Source organism: Eptesicus fuscus, chromosome 10 (genome assembly GCF_027574615.1).
Source record: "Eptesicus fuscus isolate TK198812 chromosome 10, DD_ASM_mEF_20220401, whole genome shotgun sequence".
Classification (NCBI taxonomy): Eukaryota; Metazoa; Chordata; class Mammalia; order Chiroptera; family Vespertilionidae; genus Eptesicus; species Eptesicus fuscus.
In genome coordinates, this window is record NC_072482.1 from 11405285 (window position 1) to 11426353 (window position 21069).

The 21069-nt window shown below is 57.9% G+C and overlaps 1 protein-coding gene across 5 annotated transcripts in view; it reads left to right on the forward strand.

The window, feature by feature from the left end:
• Positions 1–1673: 1673 nt before the first annotated feature.
• Positions 1674–21069, forward strand: part of FOXP4 (forkhead box P4) — a 53966-nt gene continuing 34570 nt past the window's right edge. For 3 of the 5 annotated variants that reach the window (XM_054721706.1, XM_054721708.1, XM_008158927.2), the window contains exons 1-2: positions 1675–2206; positions 20058–20280. In XM_054721706.1, coding sequence (XP_054577681.1) covers positions 20074–20280 — 207 coding nt within the window. In that variant the 5' untranslated portion in view covers positions 1675–2206; positions 20058–20073. Of the gene's footprint in view, positions 2207–20057; positions 20281–21069 lie in introns of all 5 variants that reach the window. The other 2 variants (XM_028135716.2, XM_054721707.1) reach the window with 1 other exon arrangement.

Below are 21069 nucleotides of genomic sequence, written 5' to 3' on the forward strand. Positions count from 1 at the left end.
CTGTCCTCACTGAAGTGGCTCTGGTGGGAGTCCTGCCTCGTCACTTACCAGCTGTGTAAGCCTGGGAACGTGACTTCATCTTCTGTGCCTCAGTTTCTGCCTTTGTAAGTGGAGAGAATAGTCCTATCCACCTCGTAGGGTTATTGTGGGAATGAAATGAGTCCTATGCCTGGGATGTGCTATGACTCCTAAGTAAGATGTGTTATTTTGTTCTTATTGCGGCTGCTATTGCTACATGGGAAAGGACACTTTCCAATAACAGTATCCAAATAAATGGCCCTTAGAGTCCTCCCCCCAACAATTTCTCAGCGAGATACCTGAGAGGTTCCAGCAGGACCCTAGTGGGCTTGTGACATCCACCCAAGAGGACAAATACACAGGACCTGGGCCTGGACAGGTCTCACTAACATTGACAACTACCATCTGCACTCACAGAAAAGAAATGGAGTAAGTGATACAGAACAACCCACGAGGGAGGGAGCCTCCTCTCTGAAGACCCTTTTCTTCCAAGCCCCCACGGAAGGCCTTCTAGAACAAGAAATCTTCTCCCCGGGCCACAGCACTGACACACGCTGAGCACCAATCCCTGAAGCACCCCCAGCTCACGGTCCCCAGAAGCAACAAGTGTCTGCCCATCCTCACCTGCCTCAGGTGATCAGGGCCAGGAGAGCCTTCAGGAGCCACTGCCTTCTGGCCTCCACCCACAGCAGGGTCCTCCCTTGGTCCTGGGCACTCCCCCACCATCCCTCACCTCTCCCCACCCCAACACACAGGGCCAGATGGGAAATGTTTGGGCGGTGGAGGGTGGGAGGGAGGACTTCAGACTGGCACGGGTCTCTGAGTGGGGCATCTGTTACCAGCGCAGCCCTCCCCCTGGGATCTTGGGCCTTTCCTCACCCGGACTTCCCCCTCCCAACCCAAACACACACCACTGCCACCACCTCAATCCCCTCAGTCCTCCGGGGCAAAACATTGAGTTTTGTTTACAGTCTAATATCTCCGAAGAATTGAGTCTACTTTGCATTTCTCTAGGCCGCGTGGATCCGGCGTGGGGCCCCTTCTTCCCCGGTTCGCAGAGCACTGTAAGGGAAATTCCCCTTCCGAGGAGGGAGGCAGCGATCGCGCAGGGTGGCCGTGCACAAAGCCCAGAAGAAGCCTCCCCACACCCCCGCCCCGGCTCAAAAACCCACCCCGACCCCCACACCGTGGGGAGCGGGAGCGAGGCGAGGAGGGGCACAGACCGGACACCGGCTCCGGCCCCGACCACTCCCCGCGTCGAGCGCAGCCCGCCGGGAACCGGTGAACCGTGTGGGAGCAGGGCTTGCCGTACCTCCAGACTCCAGAGAAGGGCTGGGGTTTGCAAAGCACGTCATAGAATTCAAGAGGCCAGGTGAATTCCTGGGGTCTCTCCATCTCCCCCCCCCCCCCCCGCCGCCCTTTTCAGGTCCACAGTCCCACGTCTTATCCCGGTGTCCCCACTTTTCTTCCCCTAAAGTTTGGTCCACGTGGTCTTCTCTCGCTCCCGGCCGGCAGCCTGGCCTGGAGAAAGTTGCTGCACCTGCTTTAGGCGAATTATGGTAGCGCTAGAAGTTGGTCTCCCCTCCCTCCCTCCGCCGCCTGCTCGCTCGCTCCCTCCCTCCGCCCAGGCTCTCGGCGCGCTCCCTCCTTCCCCCTCCGCCCGCCTCCCCGCCTCCGCCCGCCCCGCCTGCGCACCGCCCGCTCGCAGCCACTCGCAGCCGGGCTCAGTCGCAGCCCCTCGGAGTCCGGAGCCGGTCGCCCCTGCGGACCGGACCGTGCGCCCGGCGGCCGGGAGGGAGCCCCCATCCAGCGAGGAGGGCGCGGCGCAGGCGGCGGCGGCGCGGCGGGGAGGAGCCCGGGCCGGAACCAGGGCTGGGCCGGGGGCGGGGACGCCGGGGTCCCGGAGCCGCGGAGCCGGAGCAGCGAACCAGCGTCGCGGGAGGACCGGGAAGGAGGAGCGCCGCCGGAGCCAGCCGAGCTGCCCGCAAAGTGCGATGCCCCGGCGGGGCTAGGGCGCGCGGCGGCAGGCGCGGCGCGGAGGGAGGACGCTCCGGAGCTGCGCGGCGCTGGGCGGCGCGGAGGGGCAGCCCCAGCGGGCGGCGGCGGGCCCGGGCTGCGACCCGAGCGAGCCCCATGCCCCGCGCGGGCTGACGGGCCGGAGCCCGCACGGAGCGGCCGGGCCGGACAGGTAGGTGGCGGGACGAGCCCGGGGACGAGGAGTGGGGGCTGGGCCGGCGACCAGACCAACTCCCGAGCTCGCGCACTCTCTCGCCCGCTCCCTGGCTCACTTTGTGTTTGCAAACTGCCCGCCGGAGCCGCGCCGGGAGGAGCCGGGCCCAGGCCGGCACACTTTGTTCCAGCCAGGGCCGGCTGCTGCGCCCTGACCCCGCGCGGCCGCGACACCCGCCCCGGGCCGGGCCCTCGCGGCCCCAAGCTGCGTGGGGAACAGGTGGGGGCTCCGGCGCGGCGGCGGCGGAGATGGGGGGGGGGCAGCCGGAGTCGGCCGGAGGGGGGGCTGGAAAGGCTACCGAGGCCCGCCCTTCCCCAAGAATCCGGGCTCCGCCCCCTCCCGGCCTGACCGCTGGGAATGGGGTGTAAGGGGGCGCGACACCCCCGCCCGCCCGGAGTCAGACAAAGAATACTTCCCGGCCCCGACTCTCCTGAGCTGGGGAGGGAAGTGGGGAAGTGAGTTCCCCCAACCTCATTCTGCCCAGGACTCCCCACGACTGGCCGAGGCAGACGGGGGGCCGCGGTCCCACCTCCGCGTCGCCTCGGGTCTGGAGGGGGACTCGTGTTGCCGGGGTCGCACCTGGGAGGTCCCGGGGCCAGTCCGTCTCTCCCCACCCCTCGGTCAGCTCGGAGGTGGAGCGGAAAACTTCTGGGGACTTGAGTGCGCTGGGAGCGGGTCCTGTGATTTTGTGCGCTCGTGTGGAGCGGGGGCTGACCTGGCCCCATCCCTTCATTCACCCCGTTCGAGGAGAGCTCTTGCCTCACCGTGTGCGTGCGTGTGTGTGTGTGTGTGTGTGTGTGTGTGTCGGGGGGGGGGGCAGGGTTCGGAGGCCACCCGGAAATTGCCCCGATGCCAGCGGGACCCTCCCTCAGACTGGGGGGACCAGTGCCTCCTTTGGACGGCCCCCCACGGTCACCCCCGCTCCAGCCTTGCGCCCCCCACCAACGTCAAACAAACTTAACCCCCGGCAGAGCCTGTGACGCTGGGGCGCCCTGAGCGACATGGGGTCCCGGCCTCCCCGGCAAGGGACCGTGTGATTTCGTGGGACGCGGATTCTGAGGCCGCGGCCGTAAGGGCGGCACATTCCTTTCCTCCAACTGGGGGGACCTCGCGAACACACCGGCACCCGCTCGGACTCTCTAGGTTGGGAGAAGAGGATGTGCGATCGCGGAAAACCCGAGCTCATAGAGCACCTGGCTCGTCCCTCTGCACCCGGTCCCTCTGCACCCCATCCCTCTTCCAACCCCGCTTGGCCGACTTCCGCCCTCGCTGGGCGCCTGGGGTTTAAGGCGGCTGGAGATCGCCGTGTGCCTGGCACCCCAGCTCCGGGCCGCCCTGCAGGTTGACCTCGGAGCCTGGAGCTGGAGTTGGGGTGTGTGTGGAGGAGTGAGCCCGGGTCTGAAGCTGCCCTCCCCACGGTTCCCACAAAAGCCCAGGAGCGCTTTGGCCAATGCGGGTTTTTACTTGCACGTCAGCATCTTCATACCGCCGTCCAGAGCCCCACCTGGGTCGTCCCACAGTGAACTGTGTGGGGTCTGGGACTGAGGGCCATGGCCGTGAAGCTGGAGGGGCAAGTAAGGTTGGAGCCGGAGGTTGGGCCCGCTGCCCGCCCCCACACAGAAAGAGGCGCGGGGTGCTCTCGAAGGCCTGTAGCCTCGGGAGGGTCTAACCAACCCCACAGAACTCGGTAATGGAGACCACCGCCCTGAGAATGTGAACCCAGAAACGCACTTTCTTTGGAGACTGGGGACCGAACCCTGTGGATGTTGGGCATTGCAAGCCCCTGACGTTCCTCTCGAGCCATCCAGTGGGTTTAGGGGCCCCAAAGGGCGGAATGCTGGGCTGTGCCGGCCCAGCCGGGGAAGGAGAGTCACTTGCCTCAGGCAACCCCTGCCCAACTCCTTCCCTGGGAAGGGCAAGTCTGCAGGCTGCTTGTTGCTTTTTGTTTGTTTGTTTTAAACTTGAGAAACTTTGTCTCGGCCTGGGTTCCGGGGCTCTTTGTCACCTGGCGGGCTGGAGGGCGAGCTGAGAACTGCTGTGAGCACCTGGGCACCAGTAGATCTGAGCCTTCCAAAACCAGGCCTGTGCCTTGGGGGTAGGGGGGCCCCCATCTGGCGTGACTCCCGCTCTTGCCAGTGGGGCAGGGTGGCATGGGGAGGAAGTGGCACTGTGGGTGCCCCCCCCCACACACACACACACTCAGGACCCCACCAAGATCTGACTCACTGCTTCTGGACCCTTCAGTCACTGCCTTACTCGGGCCCCAGGCTTGGCACTGAGTTGTGGGAGACCATGGGAACCTCTGGCACTGAGTGCTGGGCCCCTGGGTGGGGTTTTCTGTCCTCCCGGCCCTGGGCAGGTTTCCCAGGAGTTATGGAGTTGGGGAACCCCTGAGCCCTGGGGAGAGAGGCCTGACAGCAATGCTGGGGAATGCCAGGGCAGGGCAGGCTGGGCCCAGCTTGCAAAAGGACCTGCCCCTGTTTTTTTTTTTTTTTTTTTTTTTTCTGTGTAGGTGCCTTTCTTACCCCTAGACACCCCACCACCCCTTCCCTCCGCCTCTGGCCGGAAACTTCCTTTCTGGCTGCTGGCAGGTAGGTCCCTTCTTGCCAGGAATGTGCATATCCTGCCGGGCCCCTACTCCAGACACACCTCTTCCTTAGGGGGGAGGAAAGCAGGGGGACTTGGGGGGCTTCCTTTGATCCAGTAATTCCCCAGATGTTTGCTGAGCCCCTACTCTGTCTGGGCAGGTACCAGGCTGGGCACTGGAGTGCCCAAGCAGGGAAGGCTGGGGTTTGCTCTCTGACCTCACGTTGCAGGGTGGGAGAGACCGATAAGATATCACCCAGGGAGAGGGGGGTGGGAGCGGGGTGTCTGCTTTAGAAGAGAGGTGTGAGGTGCAAGGGGAGGGAAGGTCTTCTCCCCCAGGCCTCCCTGCTCTGCCTCACCTGGAGCTGGACTTGCCTTACCTGGAGCTGGACTTGCCTTACCTGCATCCTAACCCATCGCTGCCCCCACGGCCTTGGTGGCTTTTCTGTCTCTCCAGCCGAAACGCAAGCCCCTCCACTCTGTCCCCAAGCAGGCGCCATGTCTACTCTTCTAATAGCCCAAACTGCAAAACGGGCATTTCTCCCATCCAAGGAGCCGGGCCGTTTCCCGTCATGATCTTACAACTCTCCCGGCTTCCCAGACCAAGGCAGGGCAGGTACCGTTTGTGACAGGGTTCCGGGGCTCCTTTGGCTGGAATGCCTTCCTGCCACTGGGTTCCAGAACTCACTCAGGAACCCAGGGCAAGGAACTCGGCCTCCCAGGGCAGATCGTGGGTCGGAGTGAGAAAGGCTTGGGGACTTGCCGGTAGTGATGGGACTCGGGGGGGACTTAATTAAGCTCTCGGAGCCTCAGTTTTCTTACGTCTAAAGTAGGTCAGTAATACCCGTTTAGAGCCCTTTTGGGAGTTGAACGGGAGAGCAGATGTAAAGTACCTAGCACAGTGCCTGGCACACGGTAGCACTGACCAAGAGGTGGCTTTTCTTACTAGAGTCCCAGCAGTGCCAGGCCACACGATGGACCGAATACTGGAAATGCTCGAGTGCCACCCTCCATTTTATGGAGTGGGAAGAAGTAGTCCCGAGAGAAGAAGCAACCTGACCGAGGGTGCACAGCTAGTCAGGGTTAGGGCAGGGACTACAATTTGGCACCTCTAACTCCCAGTGTAAGAGTGGGGCTTGAGCCTCTGCTGTTGGGGGGAGGTGGAGGGTGGGGGAGGAGAAGGGTAGGGGAGGTCCTGCTAATTTCCTCCTCCCTCCTTCACAAGCTCAGGTGTGGGCCACCCCTCTGCCCTTGACCTTGGAATGTGCCGTTTTCTCCTTTCCCTGGCCTCCTAAGATGCTGGTGGAGACAAACAGGAATGGGAGGGATAGTTCCCCAGAACACAGAGGAGGAAAAATAGCTGGTAGCATCACCTCTCCAAAAAGAGAGCCTTCGATGGTTTGAAACGCTAGCTTCAGAGCCTCACGGAATACGCGCCTGGCAGCCAGTCTCAGATCAATTCGGTACCTACCCTTGGATGGATCATCTCGAAAAAGCAAAAAGAAACTTCCCTTGAGCCTGAAGTTGCTGGCTCTTTCAGCGTCGCCTTCCTGGATTCTCTGCAGAAAGGAAAACGCGCAGCTTCCCTACTGCCCGCCCCGTGCTGGGATCAGAGCAGGAAGCGTCTTGACTCCAAACCTGTGGCTTGCCTTGCGGTGGTGATGCAGTGGCTGGCGCTGAGCGGGCCCCAAGTGGAGCCTGGACTCAGGGCACACCTGAGCTGGAAATCGAGAGCTCTTAGCACAAAAGGTGCACGTTGGGAAAGGGCCGCAGGGGCACGACCATGGAGTCAAAGCTTCGGTGCCTCCAGGGAGCCATCCCCGCCTGGGCCTGGCCATGCCCTCCCTCCCCTTGCTCCGTATCCCAGGACTCCCACTGACCCTCTGTGGGGTTTTTGCCTTTGCTGGACTTCCCTCTCTCCAGTGCAGCCTTGCATCTTTCCTTCCCTAGCCCTGGCTGTAGCCATTGCCACGTGACCTGTGCCCCCAATCCCAGCAGCTCTGCCCACCTTCCCAGGCCCCTTTGGAGCCTGCCACGCTGGACCTGAGGGCGCGTGGGACCGTGGGTCATGCAGGACAGGCTGAGTGGTATTTCCTCTCCCACTTGGAGTTTCTCATGGCACCTGGGCTGTCATGCAAAGGCAGGATGGAGCCCTAGCCGGTTTGGCTCAGTGGGTAGAGCGTCGGCCTGCGGATTGAAGGGTCCCAGGTTCAATTCCGGTCAAGGGCATGTACCTTGGTTGTGGGCACATCCCCATTAGGGGGTGTGCAGGAGGCAGCTGAATCGATGTTTCTCTCTCATCGATGTTTCTAACTCTCTCTCCCTCTCCCTTCCTCTCTGTAAAAAAATCAATAAAATATATTTAAAACAAAAAAAAGGCAGGATGGAGGGGGGAGGGGGCGAGATGGTGTGTTTCGCTCAGACAGTAACCAAGTGGAGTGTGTAGAATAGTGACCCTCTGGCATTTGTTCAAGGCAGGCAGGGTTACCCAGAATTCCCACCAGAGTGCGGGAGGGACAGGTGATGAGACTTGATGGCAGGGTGGCTCAGGGAATGGAGACAAGGACTCCGCTTCATCCCACAAACATGGTGGAGCTTAGTGTGTGCCGTGGCCCTGTGATGGTGGCTGGCTTGAGCTTGGGGAGTTGGAAATGGATCGAGTGCCCCGGCACGCATCTTTCGGAGACGAGGCAGGCTCTGGTCCTGACACCCCACCCCACCCCACCCCAGCTGGACAGGATGCCTGTGATGGCCCCTGGAGAGCCCTCCGGAGGGCTGGGCCGCGTGAAGGGACACTGGAGGAGGGGTGGGCGAGGGGGCTTCTGTTCTTGTTTCCTTCACTGGCAGGTTCCCCAGCCAAGCCCACATTTCCAGGACACCCAGGCCCGGAGAAGTTGGTCCAAAAGAGGGTAGCAGTGTACTTCCTTCAAGGGTTCCTGGGGCAGATGTTTATCTGCACCCTGGAAGGAAAGGGCGCTTTCGGCTAGGGCGGGGGGGGGGGAGGGGGTTGGTGGGGTTGGAGATGGGGATGTCAGCCTTTGCAGATTTGCAGGACGCGGAGGGAGGGGCAGGTGGCGGCTGCTGTGAGCGCTTGGGGAGGGGCGTGGAGACCTCCCTAGCTTCCAGAGGCTGGCGCCTCTCTAGTTGGGAATCGCCGCAGGATGGGAGTCTGAAGGTCGCGGAGGTGATGAGGGCGCAGTCGGTCCACACGGGAGAATCCCTCCTTTCTGAAACCTCTGGATTCCCGGACCTGTTCTCTCCAGCTGCGGGCACTGGCTCCGGGCTGCCAACGGGCCAGCGTTTCCCTGCACATCAGGGCGATTGGCAGGAGCTCCTGGATCTCTGACACCTGAGCCCCCGGCTGCCAGGAGGACGTGTCCTCGCAGGCGGACTCCGCCCAGTGCCGGGGTCCAGGGCCGCTGGAAGAGGGGCGGCTCGGTGGGCCTGGCCTCTGCCTTGTAGCCACATGGAGGGTTCCCACCCGCGTGCTGCCCTCCTCGCTGCGGGGTAACTTCTCGGGGGTGTGGGTTTCGGGTCTGGGACTCACCGGTGAGGACCAGAGCGCTGGGTCCCAACTTCCTCATTCCCTCTGCGACCGTGGGCATGACCGGCTTCTCTCTGGGCCTCGCTTTTCCTAGCTGTACAATCGGTGAGGGAGCCGCCGCTCGCCCCGCCCTGGCCTCCCCTCCCGCAGCGAAGGTGGGGCTTCGGGCGAGGAGAGACCCGAAGTCTCGGCGCACTTCCCCTTTGTCTCACCGCCCCGCCCGCGGCCGGAGCCCTCCCTCTGTCCCCAGAGGGCGCGGGTGCGTGACCCCAGGCCCACGCAAGTCTCCTCCTTCCCAATTAGGCAGCGCGGCCTGATTAAAGGGGCGCTACCCGACCCCTCCCTCCCGATCCCCATCGAAGAGATTTCCCTTCATCAGAATCTCACATCCTCCAGAAATTAATTTGATGCCTCTTGTTATCAATTAATTGAATCTCGTTGGGAGAGAGAGCTCCGCCAGGCGGCTTCGGCTCGGCCCTGGTGTGCCGCTGTTCGCCCTCCCCCTTGCAACCAGGACAGCCTCGCTGCGCCCCCTCCCCATTTCTCATTTTCTGCCTTGCTTTTAATTTTACATATTTCCTAATATAAAAGCCACTGCTGTGGGCCCCTTTTCCCGGTCGGCTTGGACGAAGACCTATGGACTGGGCACTGCCTTCCCTTCACCCTCTTCTGAGCGTGGGGGGCCCCCTCCTGTCCCCTGGGCCTGTTTGATCCTTCCTTAAATCAACAAAGCCTCACCCTTTGGGAATGTGGCCCTGACCCTGACCCTGTGTGCTGCAGGGGGTGCTGGTGAGAAACCTGGAGAGCAGGATTGGGGGAGGCAAGTCTGGGGACAGACTCCAGAGCCCTCCCCCCCCCCGCCGCCCCTTCACATAATACACCCCGGGAAGGGGGCACTGGAGGACAGGCTAGGGACCTGTTAGCCACCAGGATTTTTGTGAAAGTTCTGTCTTTTCTAAAGGAGACATTTAGGAGCTGTTGCCCCTACCAGGGCTGATCCGTTCAGTGTGTGTGTGTGGGTGGGGGGGGAGGTGCAGATGTGTGGTGCCTCCTAGCTACCTAGCAGCCAGCTCAGTCGTCTGCCGAAACAAGCCCTCAGCATTTCCAAGGCCACTTGGAACCTAGACTCTCTGCCTCCCGCATGGAAGATGGAGGAGGAAGGTTCTAGAAGACATTCCAATCTGGGAAGAGATGGTGGCAGGTACAGAGTAGAACTAGGTGGTCACCAGACCCTGAGTGAGGAACCGTGTCTTGCCAGTTCACATAGCTCCCGGTTCCAATAGTGACACTGACTCTCATTTGACAGGTGAAGGAGCCAGGCCCAAAGAGGTGACCTGCCTTGTCCAGGGTCCCCCAGCCTCTGGAATGCTGGCCGTAAGGGCTGAGGTCACAGATTGACTGAGTTCACCCCTTGTGCGTTTACAACGGTGAATTTCACACAAATATCCCCGCTTGGCTCTCTTTTAAAAACCCAAACACTGCCAACACCGAGCCCACATTTCTGGGTGGTTAAGGGTAGACTGGGATGAGTGCCCCCCCACTTCTCCCGAGGCCTCCTAGGTGACCAGCCTCGCCCCGTGGGCATTATGGCTAGCAACTCCGCCATGGAGATGTCGCCCGTCGAATGTGGGGTCTGTACAGGAGCTCGGAGGACACCTTTAAGGATGTCCCTGGCCCAGTCTGATTCTCACACAGCTTCTTAAGAACTGATGGCGTTCTATAGTTGTTTTTCCTGCTTTTTACCACGGAAAGAATTTTAGGGCCTTGTGTCTCGAGGGGCCTTTCCAAGCTGAAACCAGCCCATCCCTGCCCAAGTGAACTCCTCTAGTCTGCCCCCAAACTTATGTACTTCTTGCTGGGGGCGAGGGAGACTTTGTTCTAAGGATAGAATCGCAGGTTGGGACTGGGGAAGAACCGGGCAGAAGTCACCCTTCCAGAACTCAGCTTGGAACAGAGAGAGATGGGGAAGGAGGCTGCCGCTTGCACATTCTTGGTGCCCAGGATCCCTGTGAAAGCCACACCTAGATCTGTCATTTCGGAGACAAAGGGTTGGGCCAGAGCACCTTTGGGCTGAGCCGAGCAGCCAGGGCCCCAGGGAGGGCCAGGCGGTGTGATCTGGCCCAGGCTGGCTGGAGCCCCTCCCGTGTCCACAGGAGCCCCCTGGTGCCAAGGGCACTATCAGAACCAGGCTCCAGATGGCCACTCAAGCCATGGGTGAGTAACCCCCGTCCCTTAACCAGCAGGCCCCCCACAAAAGACGTCACTATTTAATTAGCCATCTCTGATTAACCAAACTTGGCATTCGACTCCTCTTGCCCTCATCTTTCCCAGCTCCGAATCAATGGCTTTGATATGCTAATTAGGGAGTAATTTAATTTCAAAAGGCCGCAATTAACAAGGGTGTTGTGGACATGCTGTAGTTAAGCGGAGTAATCTAATTTGCATTAGTAACAAGCAGGGACTAATTAGAAGCTTAATTAGACACTTAGATGGCTCTTATGTTTACTTTCTTAATGAGATGGAGTGGTGGGATCTTTGGTTCTTTTTTTTTTTTTTTTTTCTTATTGTTAATTTTCCCTTTTGGTCATTGTACTGGGAAGGAGTGTGAGGAAGGCCACCTTGCTAGGGCCTGGTAGGAGCGTTTTGGGGCTGGGGCCAGTGAAAAGTGAGCTGAGTGCCAGAGGTGGTAAGGAAAGGTTCAGATTCCAGGGAAATTCCAGAGTGACCCCCCCTCGGGGCTTTGCCACCTCTGAGGGGTGAGGAGAGCACTGGTCTGGGAGTTGGAAGAGCGCAGGTTTCCGTTTGGCTCAGCCTCTTAGCAGCCAGGTGGCCTTGTCAAGACATCTTCAAAGTGTGGTTCCTTCTTCATCTGGGATGTGAGTTCCAGGTTGTGTGGAGAGGCGAGGAGGGAAGGGACAGGGTATGGGAAAGGACTATCTAGGACTCTGAGTGGAAAGATTATTATTAGGAATAACATATATTCACAAATTGTGTGCTCAGGCTTCACTTCCTAATGACAGCTCAGACGTCACCTCCTACAGGAAGCCTTCCCAGAGTATTCCCTTTCCCTCTAGGCACCCATAGACCCCCAGTGTCTATTTAACGTAATATGTATGAAGTTTGTATGTTGTGCAGGGCAGAGGTTCTCAACCCTAGCTGCGCTTGAAGTTTAGGATTCTTGGAAAGCTTTTTAAATTGTCCACTCCTGGGTCCCAATCTCCAAACAGTCCAATTAATTGACCCAGGTTGGAGCACAGGTATGGGTGTTTTTGTTAATGCTTTGTTTGCCTGTGTATCTCGCCCCTCCACCAAATTGTAAAGCCCCCCAAAGTAAGGGCTGGATTTTATTCACCTTTCTGTGCCCCAGGCCCCAGTACTCAGTATCAGTTGCAGGCAAAGGTCCCCCATCCCCCAGCTGTGTGCCTTGTAAACGCATCTAGATTTGACAGGGTTTGTAGTGTTAGCCTTTGAGTGCCTTACGCAGGATCTGAGAATCTTCTGAAGGAGATGAGAATGGAATTAAATCTCTAAAAAGCCGAGTGGCTCGTGAGTCTTCTGGGATGTGGCATATTGCTGAAGGGAGGGCAAAATTGGTACAAATTTTATGACATCAATTAGGGAATAACTGTATCAAGAGCCTTAACAATATGCAATTCTGCCTTTCAAACATAGGCTAAGTAAATAGAAATGTAATGTATTCTGTTCGCATAAGGGTGTTTATTGTAGAGTCATAGCAAAAACATAGGTAACGGTCTGGAGGTCCCACTCCAGGGGGGTGGCTAAGTAAGTTCTGGAACATGCGGCCCATTCGAGCAACTATGTGGCCACTAAAAACTGTTGCTTAAAATATTTGATGTCATGTGGAAATGGTTATGATAGTAAGTGGTGAGTGGAAAAATAGGAAAATTCAAACCACGTACCGATTCTGACCCCAGTTTCACTTTTTCAGTGTTTATATGCCAAGAGAGTGAGAGTGGACTGACTGGAAGGGGCGGGGCCACAGGGCTGGCTCCCTGGGTGGTGGAATTATGGGCACTAATTGTTTTTTTCTTTTATGCTTTTCTTCAAAAATTTCTACCAAGAGCTTTTTTTTACTTTTATGGTTTAAAAACTAGTTGTTTGGAACTTGGGAGAGAACCCGGAACAGACCTCGCAGGATGTGGCCCACCTTCCATCGCCGCTTGTTGTAGCCTCTTGGAGAGGCTGTCCTCGCCCTGCCGCTCGCACTGAGCTCCGAGGCCCTGAGGTTTTGTGCTGAGAAGAGGCCTTAGGTGGTCCCTAGGTCTGGGGCAGGTGGCTCCTAGGGGGTCATTTAGGGAGAATGACAGGAAGCAGTGGGAGTATAGAGGAAGCTTAGGGTGTGAGCCTCTGACCCGCCCCCACCCAAGGGAGCGTCCCAAAGTACCAAGGAGGGCAGGGGTTGGAGGGGGATGAAGCTTCTTGGGAACTCAGGGAGCCCCCTCTGTTTGGGGAGAGATGCCGCTGGCCTGCTCAGAGAGCAAGTAGTCCTGTGACTCATGACCCTGCTCTGGTTTGGGGTCCCATTGTGGAGCTGTAGAGGCATTTTAACCTTTGGGGTCCTGCTTCATTTCCCTCGAGTGCTGAACCAGGGGCTGGGGTCAGTTTTTACACCATAGCCCACTCAGAATTGGGTTGAACAGGATCTCCCGGGCCCCCGTAATTAGAGTGACTACCCTTCTCTGGACACCTTCACACGGTGTGTTTTATTGGTCACCGCAGCGCCCCTGAAAGGAAGGTTTATTGGCATTAGCCCCATAATCCAACCGGTGACCTCACTGCTCGGCGCGCTCATCACAGAGGGAGTAAGAGACCAGAGAAGGGTCAGCAGGTAGGATGGCAAAGGAGTGGCTGGCTACGGAAGGCCACGGCCAAGAGGCTCCTGCCTGAGCCCGCCCCTCATCTGGCAGCCTGAAGCCAGTGGGCCTTTGGGCCTGAGCTGAGGAGCTGGGGGGGTTGGGGGGGGGGCGGAGAGAAGGGGTGTCTCTGGGCCTTAGGATGACTGATTGGGAGGCATCCTTCGTTATTGGTCTGAAAAGCCCTCGGCTGTATGTCCCTTGACACAAGTAAGATCTGATCGCAGGCTAGCGAGAAAGAAAGGAAAAGAGAAAGAAAATGTATGGCAAATTCATGCTCTGTTCTCTGTGGTACCCACATGTGTGCCCTGAAAAAGTCTTGAAACTGGTGACCTCGTGTGAAAAAGAAGGGCGTTTGCATATGCTGTTTCCCCTGCATTCAGTGGACTCTCTGCCTGGCCAATACCTTCTTACCCTTCATTTCTAAGCGTAAATGCTATTTCCTCAAAAGAAGGCCTGTCCTGCTCTCCTCCCCCATTTAAATTAGAACCCTCTGTTTATTCTCTGTACTCATGTTTGATACAATTTATTTTATTTGAGCTTATCTACTTACTGGTGTCCTTATTTGTCACCTGCCTCCCCCCTCTCCCCCCCCCCCCGCCCCATTGAAACATAAGCTCCAGGACGGCAGGGCCTGGGTCCTGTTCTGTTCAGGTCTCTATACACACAGCGCCCGGCACACTGTAGGCGCTTGAAGATGTGTGGAACCAGTGAATGGAGGAAGGGTCATTGCTGGTGAAATATGCTCCTGGCCAGCCATTGGAGAAGAGAGAAGAATGAGTTTGTTCACAGCCCAAACTCTATTAGTGGCTAAACTTTCAAAAAGACAAATGCTAGATTTACTCAGACAAAAAAAAAAAAGGGAGAGGGAATAAGACCTCATGATTACCACTTGCCCTCAGAGCATTTAGGACACTACTGCACTGGCTTAAAATAAAAATAAAATAAAAACTGATTTGAGAGAGAGAGAGAGAAAGAGAGAGAGAGGAAGGGAGGGGGAGAGAGAGAGAGAAACATTGATTTGTTGTCCACTTACTTATGCAGTCATTGGTTGATTCTTGTATGTGCCCCCTGACCAGGGATCGAACCTGCAACCTTGGCATACGAGGACCACACTCTGACCAGCTGAGCTGCCTGGCCAGGGCTGCACTGGCTTCTTTGAGGTTTGTAAGCCTGTATAGGGCAGGGGTCCCGCTTCAGTTTCCTGTAGACAGATCTTCAGGGCCCGCCTCACTTAGGCACTCGGTCCACGTTGAATGAATGAGTGGCCCTGGAGATGAGATGGCTCATCTGGTTTCCGCCACCAGGAGGCTCAGAACTAGTCAGGACTCCTCCTCGGAGCCCTATTGCCTTGGGAACTTTTCTTAAAAAATGACTGTTCTCAGGCTCACTGAGACCTATTGAGTCAGAAGCTCCAGGCCCGGGCCCCAGCCGCCTGTGTTTGAACAAGCTCTCCAAGGCGATTCTGATTTGCTCAGGTTTGACGTTCTCAGCCTGAAGGTCTTAATCCATTTATTCTCCCTTCCTACCACCCCATGATAATATATTTTAAGAATCTTTATCTGTCTTTCATGGCAGGCTGCTGCCCAGTCTTTTTTGAGAAGTTGATAGGGGTATACATTATAAATAGCTACATCTAGTCGAGTTTTCCCCAATATCCAGAGGAGAAAAGCGGGCAGTTAACTTGGCCCAAGTCACTCAGCAAGTAGGAGACAGAGCTGGGACCAGATGCCCGGGTTTCCAACTCCTAGTCTCACCCAGGCTTTCAGGGAGCTTCACAGAGATCCTAGGCTCTGAGGGCTGGACACAGTGTCTCCTTACTTCAACTCAAACCACCATCCCTGCTCCCCGGACGGGTACCCTGTAGTCGCACCCTCACCCTCCATCCTTCCCAAAGAACTGGGGGTGCGCCCCCTCCAGCGGCGCGCAGGCACGTGCGCCCTGCTAGGCTCAGCCCCCAGGGCAGCGCTGGGGGCTGCCCCGCCCCCTCCCCCTCCCTCCTTCGCGGTAAACTCCGGGCATCCATCAGTCTGTTAATTGCACTAATTAGAGATCGCGGAGGTGTTAATTGGGAAACCCTGGTATTGTGCCTGTTTGGGGAAGAAACCGTCAATAAAAATTAATTGATGAGTTGGCTGGGCCGGCAGCGCGGGTTCGCAGCGAGGCGCCGGGTGTCGTGGCAAATGTTAGGGCTCAGACTAAGCGATTGTTAATTAAAAAGCTACGGTAATTAATACTCTCTTACACCATATGGGCCCGCGGAAAAGGCACAACGATTTCTCTACGTGTAGGACTCCACATCCTTTTTCCCCTCCCCCCAAAGCACCCTGGCCCTTGGGTCCTCCCTTTGGTCCCAAGGTAGGTGGAGCTCGTCACTTCCGCCAGGGAGGGGACTGGGCGACCGGAGGAGTTCCCAGGCATCCCCCACTGTGCACCTTACGGGGTTCTTAGAAGGGCCAGTAGCCTCTGGGGAAATGGGAGCCTCTAGTGGCCCGCAGACTCCCCCAGAGCGGAAGAGGCGGCTGCGGCTTTGACCCAGCTTCCTTCCTTCTGAAGGCCGGGCCCAAGGCCCTGGGGTACCCTGGCTCCCGAAGGGGAACCCCGAGAGATGGGAGACTAGGACCTGCCTAAGGGCAGGATCAGAGCCCCAGACGGAAATCCTAAATCACCTGAAATAACTCCCCTGCGGCCACTCTTCTCTGCCCCAAGCGTGGTTGCAAGGGGGGGTCTGGGAAGGCTGGGGTGGGGAGTGAGGGCTTCAGTGTATTGAGTCCTAGAAAGACCTCCTGATCCCCCGTATACGCGTTGTGTAAAGGGAGAAAGAACAGCCGTTAACTTGGGAAAGGCAGTGACTTGCCCAGAGTCCTACATCAGGCCCCTGAAACCAGGTGGTCTGATTCCCAGGGCTTCTCTCCTTTCCGTGGGTGTTCAGCTAATGTTTGCTGGGGAGATGGGGGACTGGACTGAGGTGGAAGAGCGGAGTGAAGGGAGGAGGGGACTCCTGGAGGGTGCCCCCCTTACCAGAGCAGGAAGCTCTAGCCTTTTGGGAAAGAGACCACAGCTGTGACTCAGATGAGCCCTCCCAGGCTCCTTCCAGCCACTACAACAGTCTGGCTTCGTGTCCACCTGCTGGGCCAGGGAGTTTTACTCCTGGAGCTTCCAAGTCAGAAGAGACCTTCAAGACCACCTCTCCCTGTGGAGCTGGGGAAGTTGAGGCCCAGGGAAGGAGGAAGGCAGAGTGTTCACAGCTGGCTGTGGCTGAGCTCAGGCTGCCTGGCACCCAGGCCCCTGCCTTCTCCTCTAGCCAGGGTCCAGGTCCTCAAGGACGCGCCTCCTCCGCTACACCCCACATTCTTGTAGTTACAGGGCATGGATATCGAGTCTCACCTCCAGCACCCCACCCCATCCCAACCCTAGCAGGCTGGGCCCCAGGCACCCAGAGCCTGCTCACCCACAGTGCAGGGAACACCCCAGTGCTATTGCAACACCCCGTGGAGAGGTGAACTGGAGGCATGAGGCCGATGGTGTGCTCATTCTCAGAGGGCGGGCGTCCCAGGGCAGAGGTGAGGGTTCCGGCGCCTGGGAGCACCAGCCTGGCAGGTTTCCGTGGGTGTAGGTGGGCCAGCTGGAGCGTGGAAAGAGGTGACGTTCCCAGGAGGGGGCAGAGCGTGCCCCGTGGGAATTAATGCCATTCATATACCCTGCGGAAATGACTTTTCAAATGCATATAATCTCAAGCATGCAAATGAGAGGCTTGCTTCACCCTGTTTAATATGAATGATTGGCCCTTGAATAGCTATTATTACACGCCACATTGCAGCAATTATGTTGTTCACTGGGTGTCGCTATCTCCCCCCCCCCCCCCCCCATTAAAAAAAAAAAAAAGGAGAAAAGAAAGGGACACCTCTGTTTGTATCCTCTTTACTTTTTCTCCCTTTCTCCAAACTTGCTGTCTGGTCTACAACTTGATGGTGTGTGTGTGTGTGTGTGTGTGTGTGTGTGTGTGTGTGTGTGTATTAAAAGGGGGGCACTCATTCTTACCCCAGGAAAGTAACTGCTGGATTCTCTTTCCTTTCTCCTGTGCACACACACCCCTGAGGCTCTGGTCTTTGTCCCCTGGGGCCCAGGAGTTCTCAGATCTCAGAGAAGCTAAGCTTGGAATCAGGGCAGGCAGCTGCTCTCCACCTCCAGCAGGGCCAGTGTTGGGGGAGAGGGAGACTGGAGTATGCCCCTGCTCTCTCCCCACCCCCCTCTTGTAGCTGGGGCCCAGGCCCGAGTGGGGGAAGGTGCTCTGTAGGCTGCTGGGAGGGATCAGGGTGGGTGGTTGGGGGGAGGGGGGGGCTGGAGCCCTGTGCTCTGGCGGGTGGAGGATGGCGCCCACCCCATCCATCATTTGGCAGCCACTGGCCCTCTGGCTGACACGGCCATTAAGGCCTGAGACCGAGTGCTCAATCTCTTCCGAACCATCGCCCCCAACCTCGCCCTCTCCCTCGCCCCTGGCCCAGCTCCTCTGGCCCCAAGAGTGGGAGCAGCAGCTGGGGTGGGGGAACACACAGAGAAATGTTCCTTGGGAACACACAGAGAAACACAGACACAGGACACTCCAGCAGCACAGGTTCCCATAGGAAGCCACACGGAGACACCTAGAGTCACAGAGGGAGAGGGGCCTTAAGAGCAGTGATGTGGCACATGTCAACTGGTGGGCTCCCCATGGACCCTTACAGCTCTCTGTCCTGCCCCCCAGGACCCTCACTTCCATTGGTTTTGCTTCCAGCAGGGATAAAACGGAGCACGTGGCCCAGTAGAGTGAGGGGCGCAAGGAGAGAATTTGGGGGCAGGAGAGAGATGCTCCTGGGAGCTGCCATCTTGAGGAGGAATTAGGGAAATAATCCAATCTTTTCCAGTAGTTTCTCTAATTTGCTACCTGCAAGGCCTCTTGGGTTAGGGAAACCATGTGGTTGTGGGGTCTGCTTAGGCCAAAAGGGAATCAAGAAGGGAGGGGAGAACACTGCTGACTTTGACAGACCCCACTCGCTGCTCCTGTGGCTTCTGCGTGACCTGGGCCAAGCGTGTGACCTCTCTGAGCCTCAGGGTCTTCCCCCTCACAGATAGGGCAGGCGAAGAAGGGGTTGATGGGAGCTTACTCTGCTAGGTGGTTTGTATGTGCTGTTTTATTTACTCCTTCCAGGACTCTAGGAAACAGAGTTTTAGGGAGTTTAAGGCATGTGTGGAAGCCCTGGTTGGTGTGGCTCCGTTGGTTGAGTGTCGTCCTGTGCACCGTAAGATCACCAGTTCCATTTCTGGTCAGGGCACATGCCCACATTGTGGGTTCAGTCCCCCGATCAGGGTTCATGCAGGAGGCAGTTGATTACTGCTCCTCTCTCACATTGATGTTTCTCTCTTTCTCCTTTTCCCTTCCTTTCTCTCTCCTCCCTTCCTCTCTCTCTGAAATCAATAAAAACATCTTAAAAAAAAAAAAGACGTGTTGAAGCCCTAGCCAGTTTGGCTCAGTGGATAGAGCATTGGCCTGTGGACCCAAGGGTCCCAGGTTCGATTCTGGTCAAGGGCACATGCCCGGGGTTGTGGGCTCCATCCCCAGTAGGGGGCCTGCAGGAGGCAGCCGATCAATGATTCTTTCTCATCACTGATGTTTCTATCTCTCCTTCTCCCTTCCTCTCTGAAATCAATAATAATAATTATATAATAATATATATATAAAAGGACATGTTGAAGATCAGTGGTGGATACCAGCCATCTCCTGTTTCACTAAAATCCATGTGCCTCTCCAGCGATTTTGGGGGGTAGTTGGATACATCCCAGACTTTGAGAACAGCTGTGCACGTTCAGGTTCCCCCATCACAGTGTGGGTACAAGCCCCCGAGGTAGTGGGACCTTCACAAGTTGTAGAAGGAAGTCCAGGCCTCCTCCTCCTCACTGCCCTTGTCCCTCTCTCTTTCTGGGAGGCAATTGGAGTGGGGAAAAGAGGGTATGGAATTCAGGCCTTGACCCTTTGCCTCTGTAAATCCCCAAACTCTGGTCCCTCCGCTTTCCCATCTGTCGGGTCGGGATGATAAACACTCTCAGTCTTGTGATTAGGCATCGTGGTGCCCGTGGAGACAACGTTATTGAGTGTCTGCTTCTGGCCAGACCCTCGCCTGCCAGCCTTAGAAGGGAAGGCGGAGAAGTGGCCGCGGCTGCCTCCACTGCACAGCTCCAAGCTGAGTCTGGCTCCCAGTAGGTGCTGGGCAAATGGAGCCTTTTTGCTGTGGAGCAAATCTTGATTAGACCCGCAGTGCCCTCAGGAAAAGACTCGGGAGGCCCCTGCCCTGGGGAGCTCCCTATCTACAAGCACAATGGCCATTCCAGGTGTTTGTGCCACAGGAGGAAGGAGCATAGTGAGTCCCAGTGAATAGCTCATCTGCTTTTAAGTTCTTGCAGAACCCTCGCCCCTCCCCTCCCCTCCCCCCATGCCCTGGCCTGGAGGGAGAGGCCAGAACAGGTATGGGGCGGGCAGCATCGCCCCCTGCCATGTAGAGGTCTTCTGGAAGTCACGTTGAGGAAAAGTTCGGAGAGGGGGCAGCTGCAGTCTGGAGCTGCCCCTTATCGGAGCCTAGGGGAAGGGTGACATTGGGAGAGGTTGCACCCCAAAAGCGGTCCCAGGAGCAGCCCCCAGAAGGTTGAGGAGATGGCCCAGGCCCGGGGTGGCGTGTAAAGTGGGGGTGTTGAGGGACATGGTTGAACCCAGGGTAGAACCCGCACCTGCCCTGCCCACTCAGCCCCTCCCCCGCCTCTTCTCCCCCTCCAGGTCCCGCTAGAGCGACATGATGGTGGAATCTGCCTCGGAGACAATCAGGTCAGCTCCCTCTGGTCAGAACGGCGTGGGCAGCCTCTCCGGGCAGGCCGATGGCGGCGGCGGTGCCGGGGCTGCGGGCGCTGCTGGAGGCGGTGCGGGCAGGGACGCGGCTGCGGGCGCGGACAGCAACGGCGAGATGAGCCCTGCGGATCTGCTGCACTTCCAGCAGCAACAGGTAGGAGCGGGCGCCCCTCCGCGGCCACGGGGACAGGGAGGGGGCGCGCCAGGCCTCTTCCCACTCCATCCTGGCCATGGCGCCCCTGCTCCGGGCCAGGCAGCTTCCCTTTAACCATCTCGGGAAGGTCCAGCTCCCAGGGACCCCCGCTGTGCCCTCCGTGCTAGTGGCCACCTTCACCAAGGGAGAGCTGAGCTTTCCGGAGGAAGAAGTGGGACTCGGGGTCCTGAGATCACGGCGCTTCGGACAGTCTCAGAAATGCCCGCCGGGACAGACGGACCAGGGCAGCAGGCCCGAGGGGTACATCCCGGGGGCGGGCGTCTGGGCTCCTGCACACTGGCTACGCTAACAGGGTGGAGAGAAGACCCTCCCTTTAGAAGTGTGTCCACTGGGGAAGGGGGCTGGGCACACAGGGTATCTCCACTTTATTTGTGTTGTAAAATAAGGCCCGCACCCCCCCCCCCTCCCGCTCCATGTCTGCTTGGGCCCCTGACTCAAGCTGTGAAGAGATCAGACTTCCAGACACCAGAGGCCAAAGCAGCTGGGAAAAGGCCAAGAGCCAGAGGCAAAGGCACGCCTCCATTTTTAGGGCTCAGACTGGGCACCCCTGTCTGTATCCACTTTCCCTCTTGCCCTCCACCATTCCCGCTCTGAACCGCAGAGTTCAGGAGTTCAAGACCAGGCTTTCTGTGGCTAGAGAGGCCCTAGGGTGGGGAGCCTGGTTGGGTGATGACAGAACAGGGGCCCAGGTCCCAGCCCCACCCGGGAAACAGGGAGAATCTGCTGGAC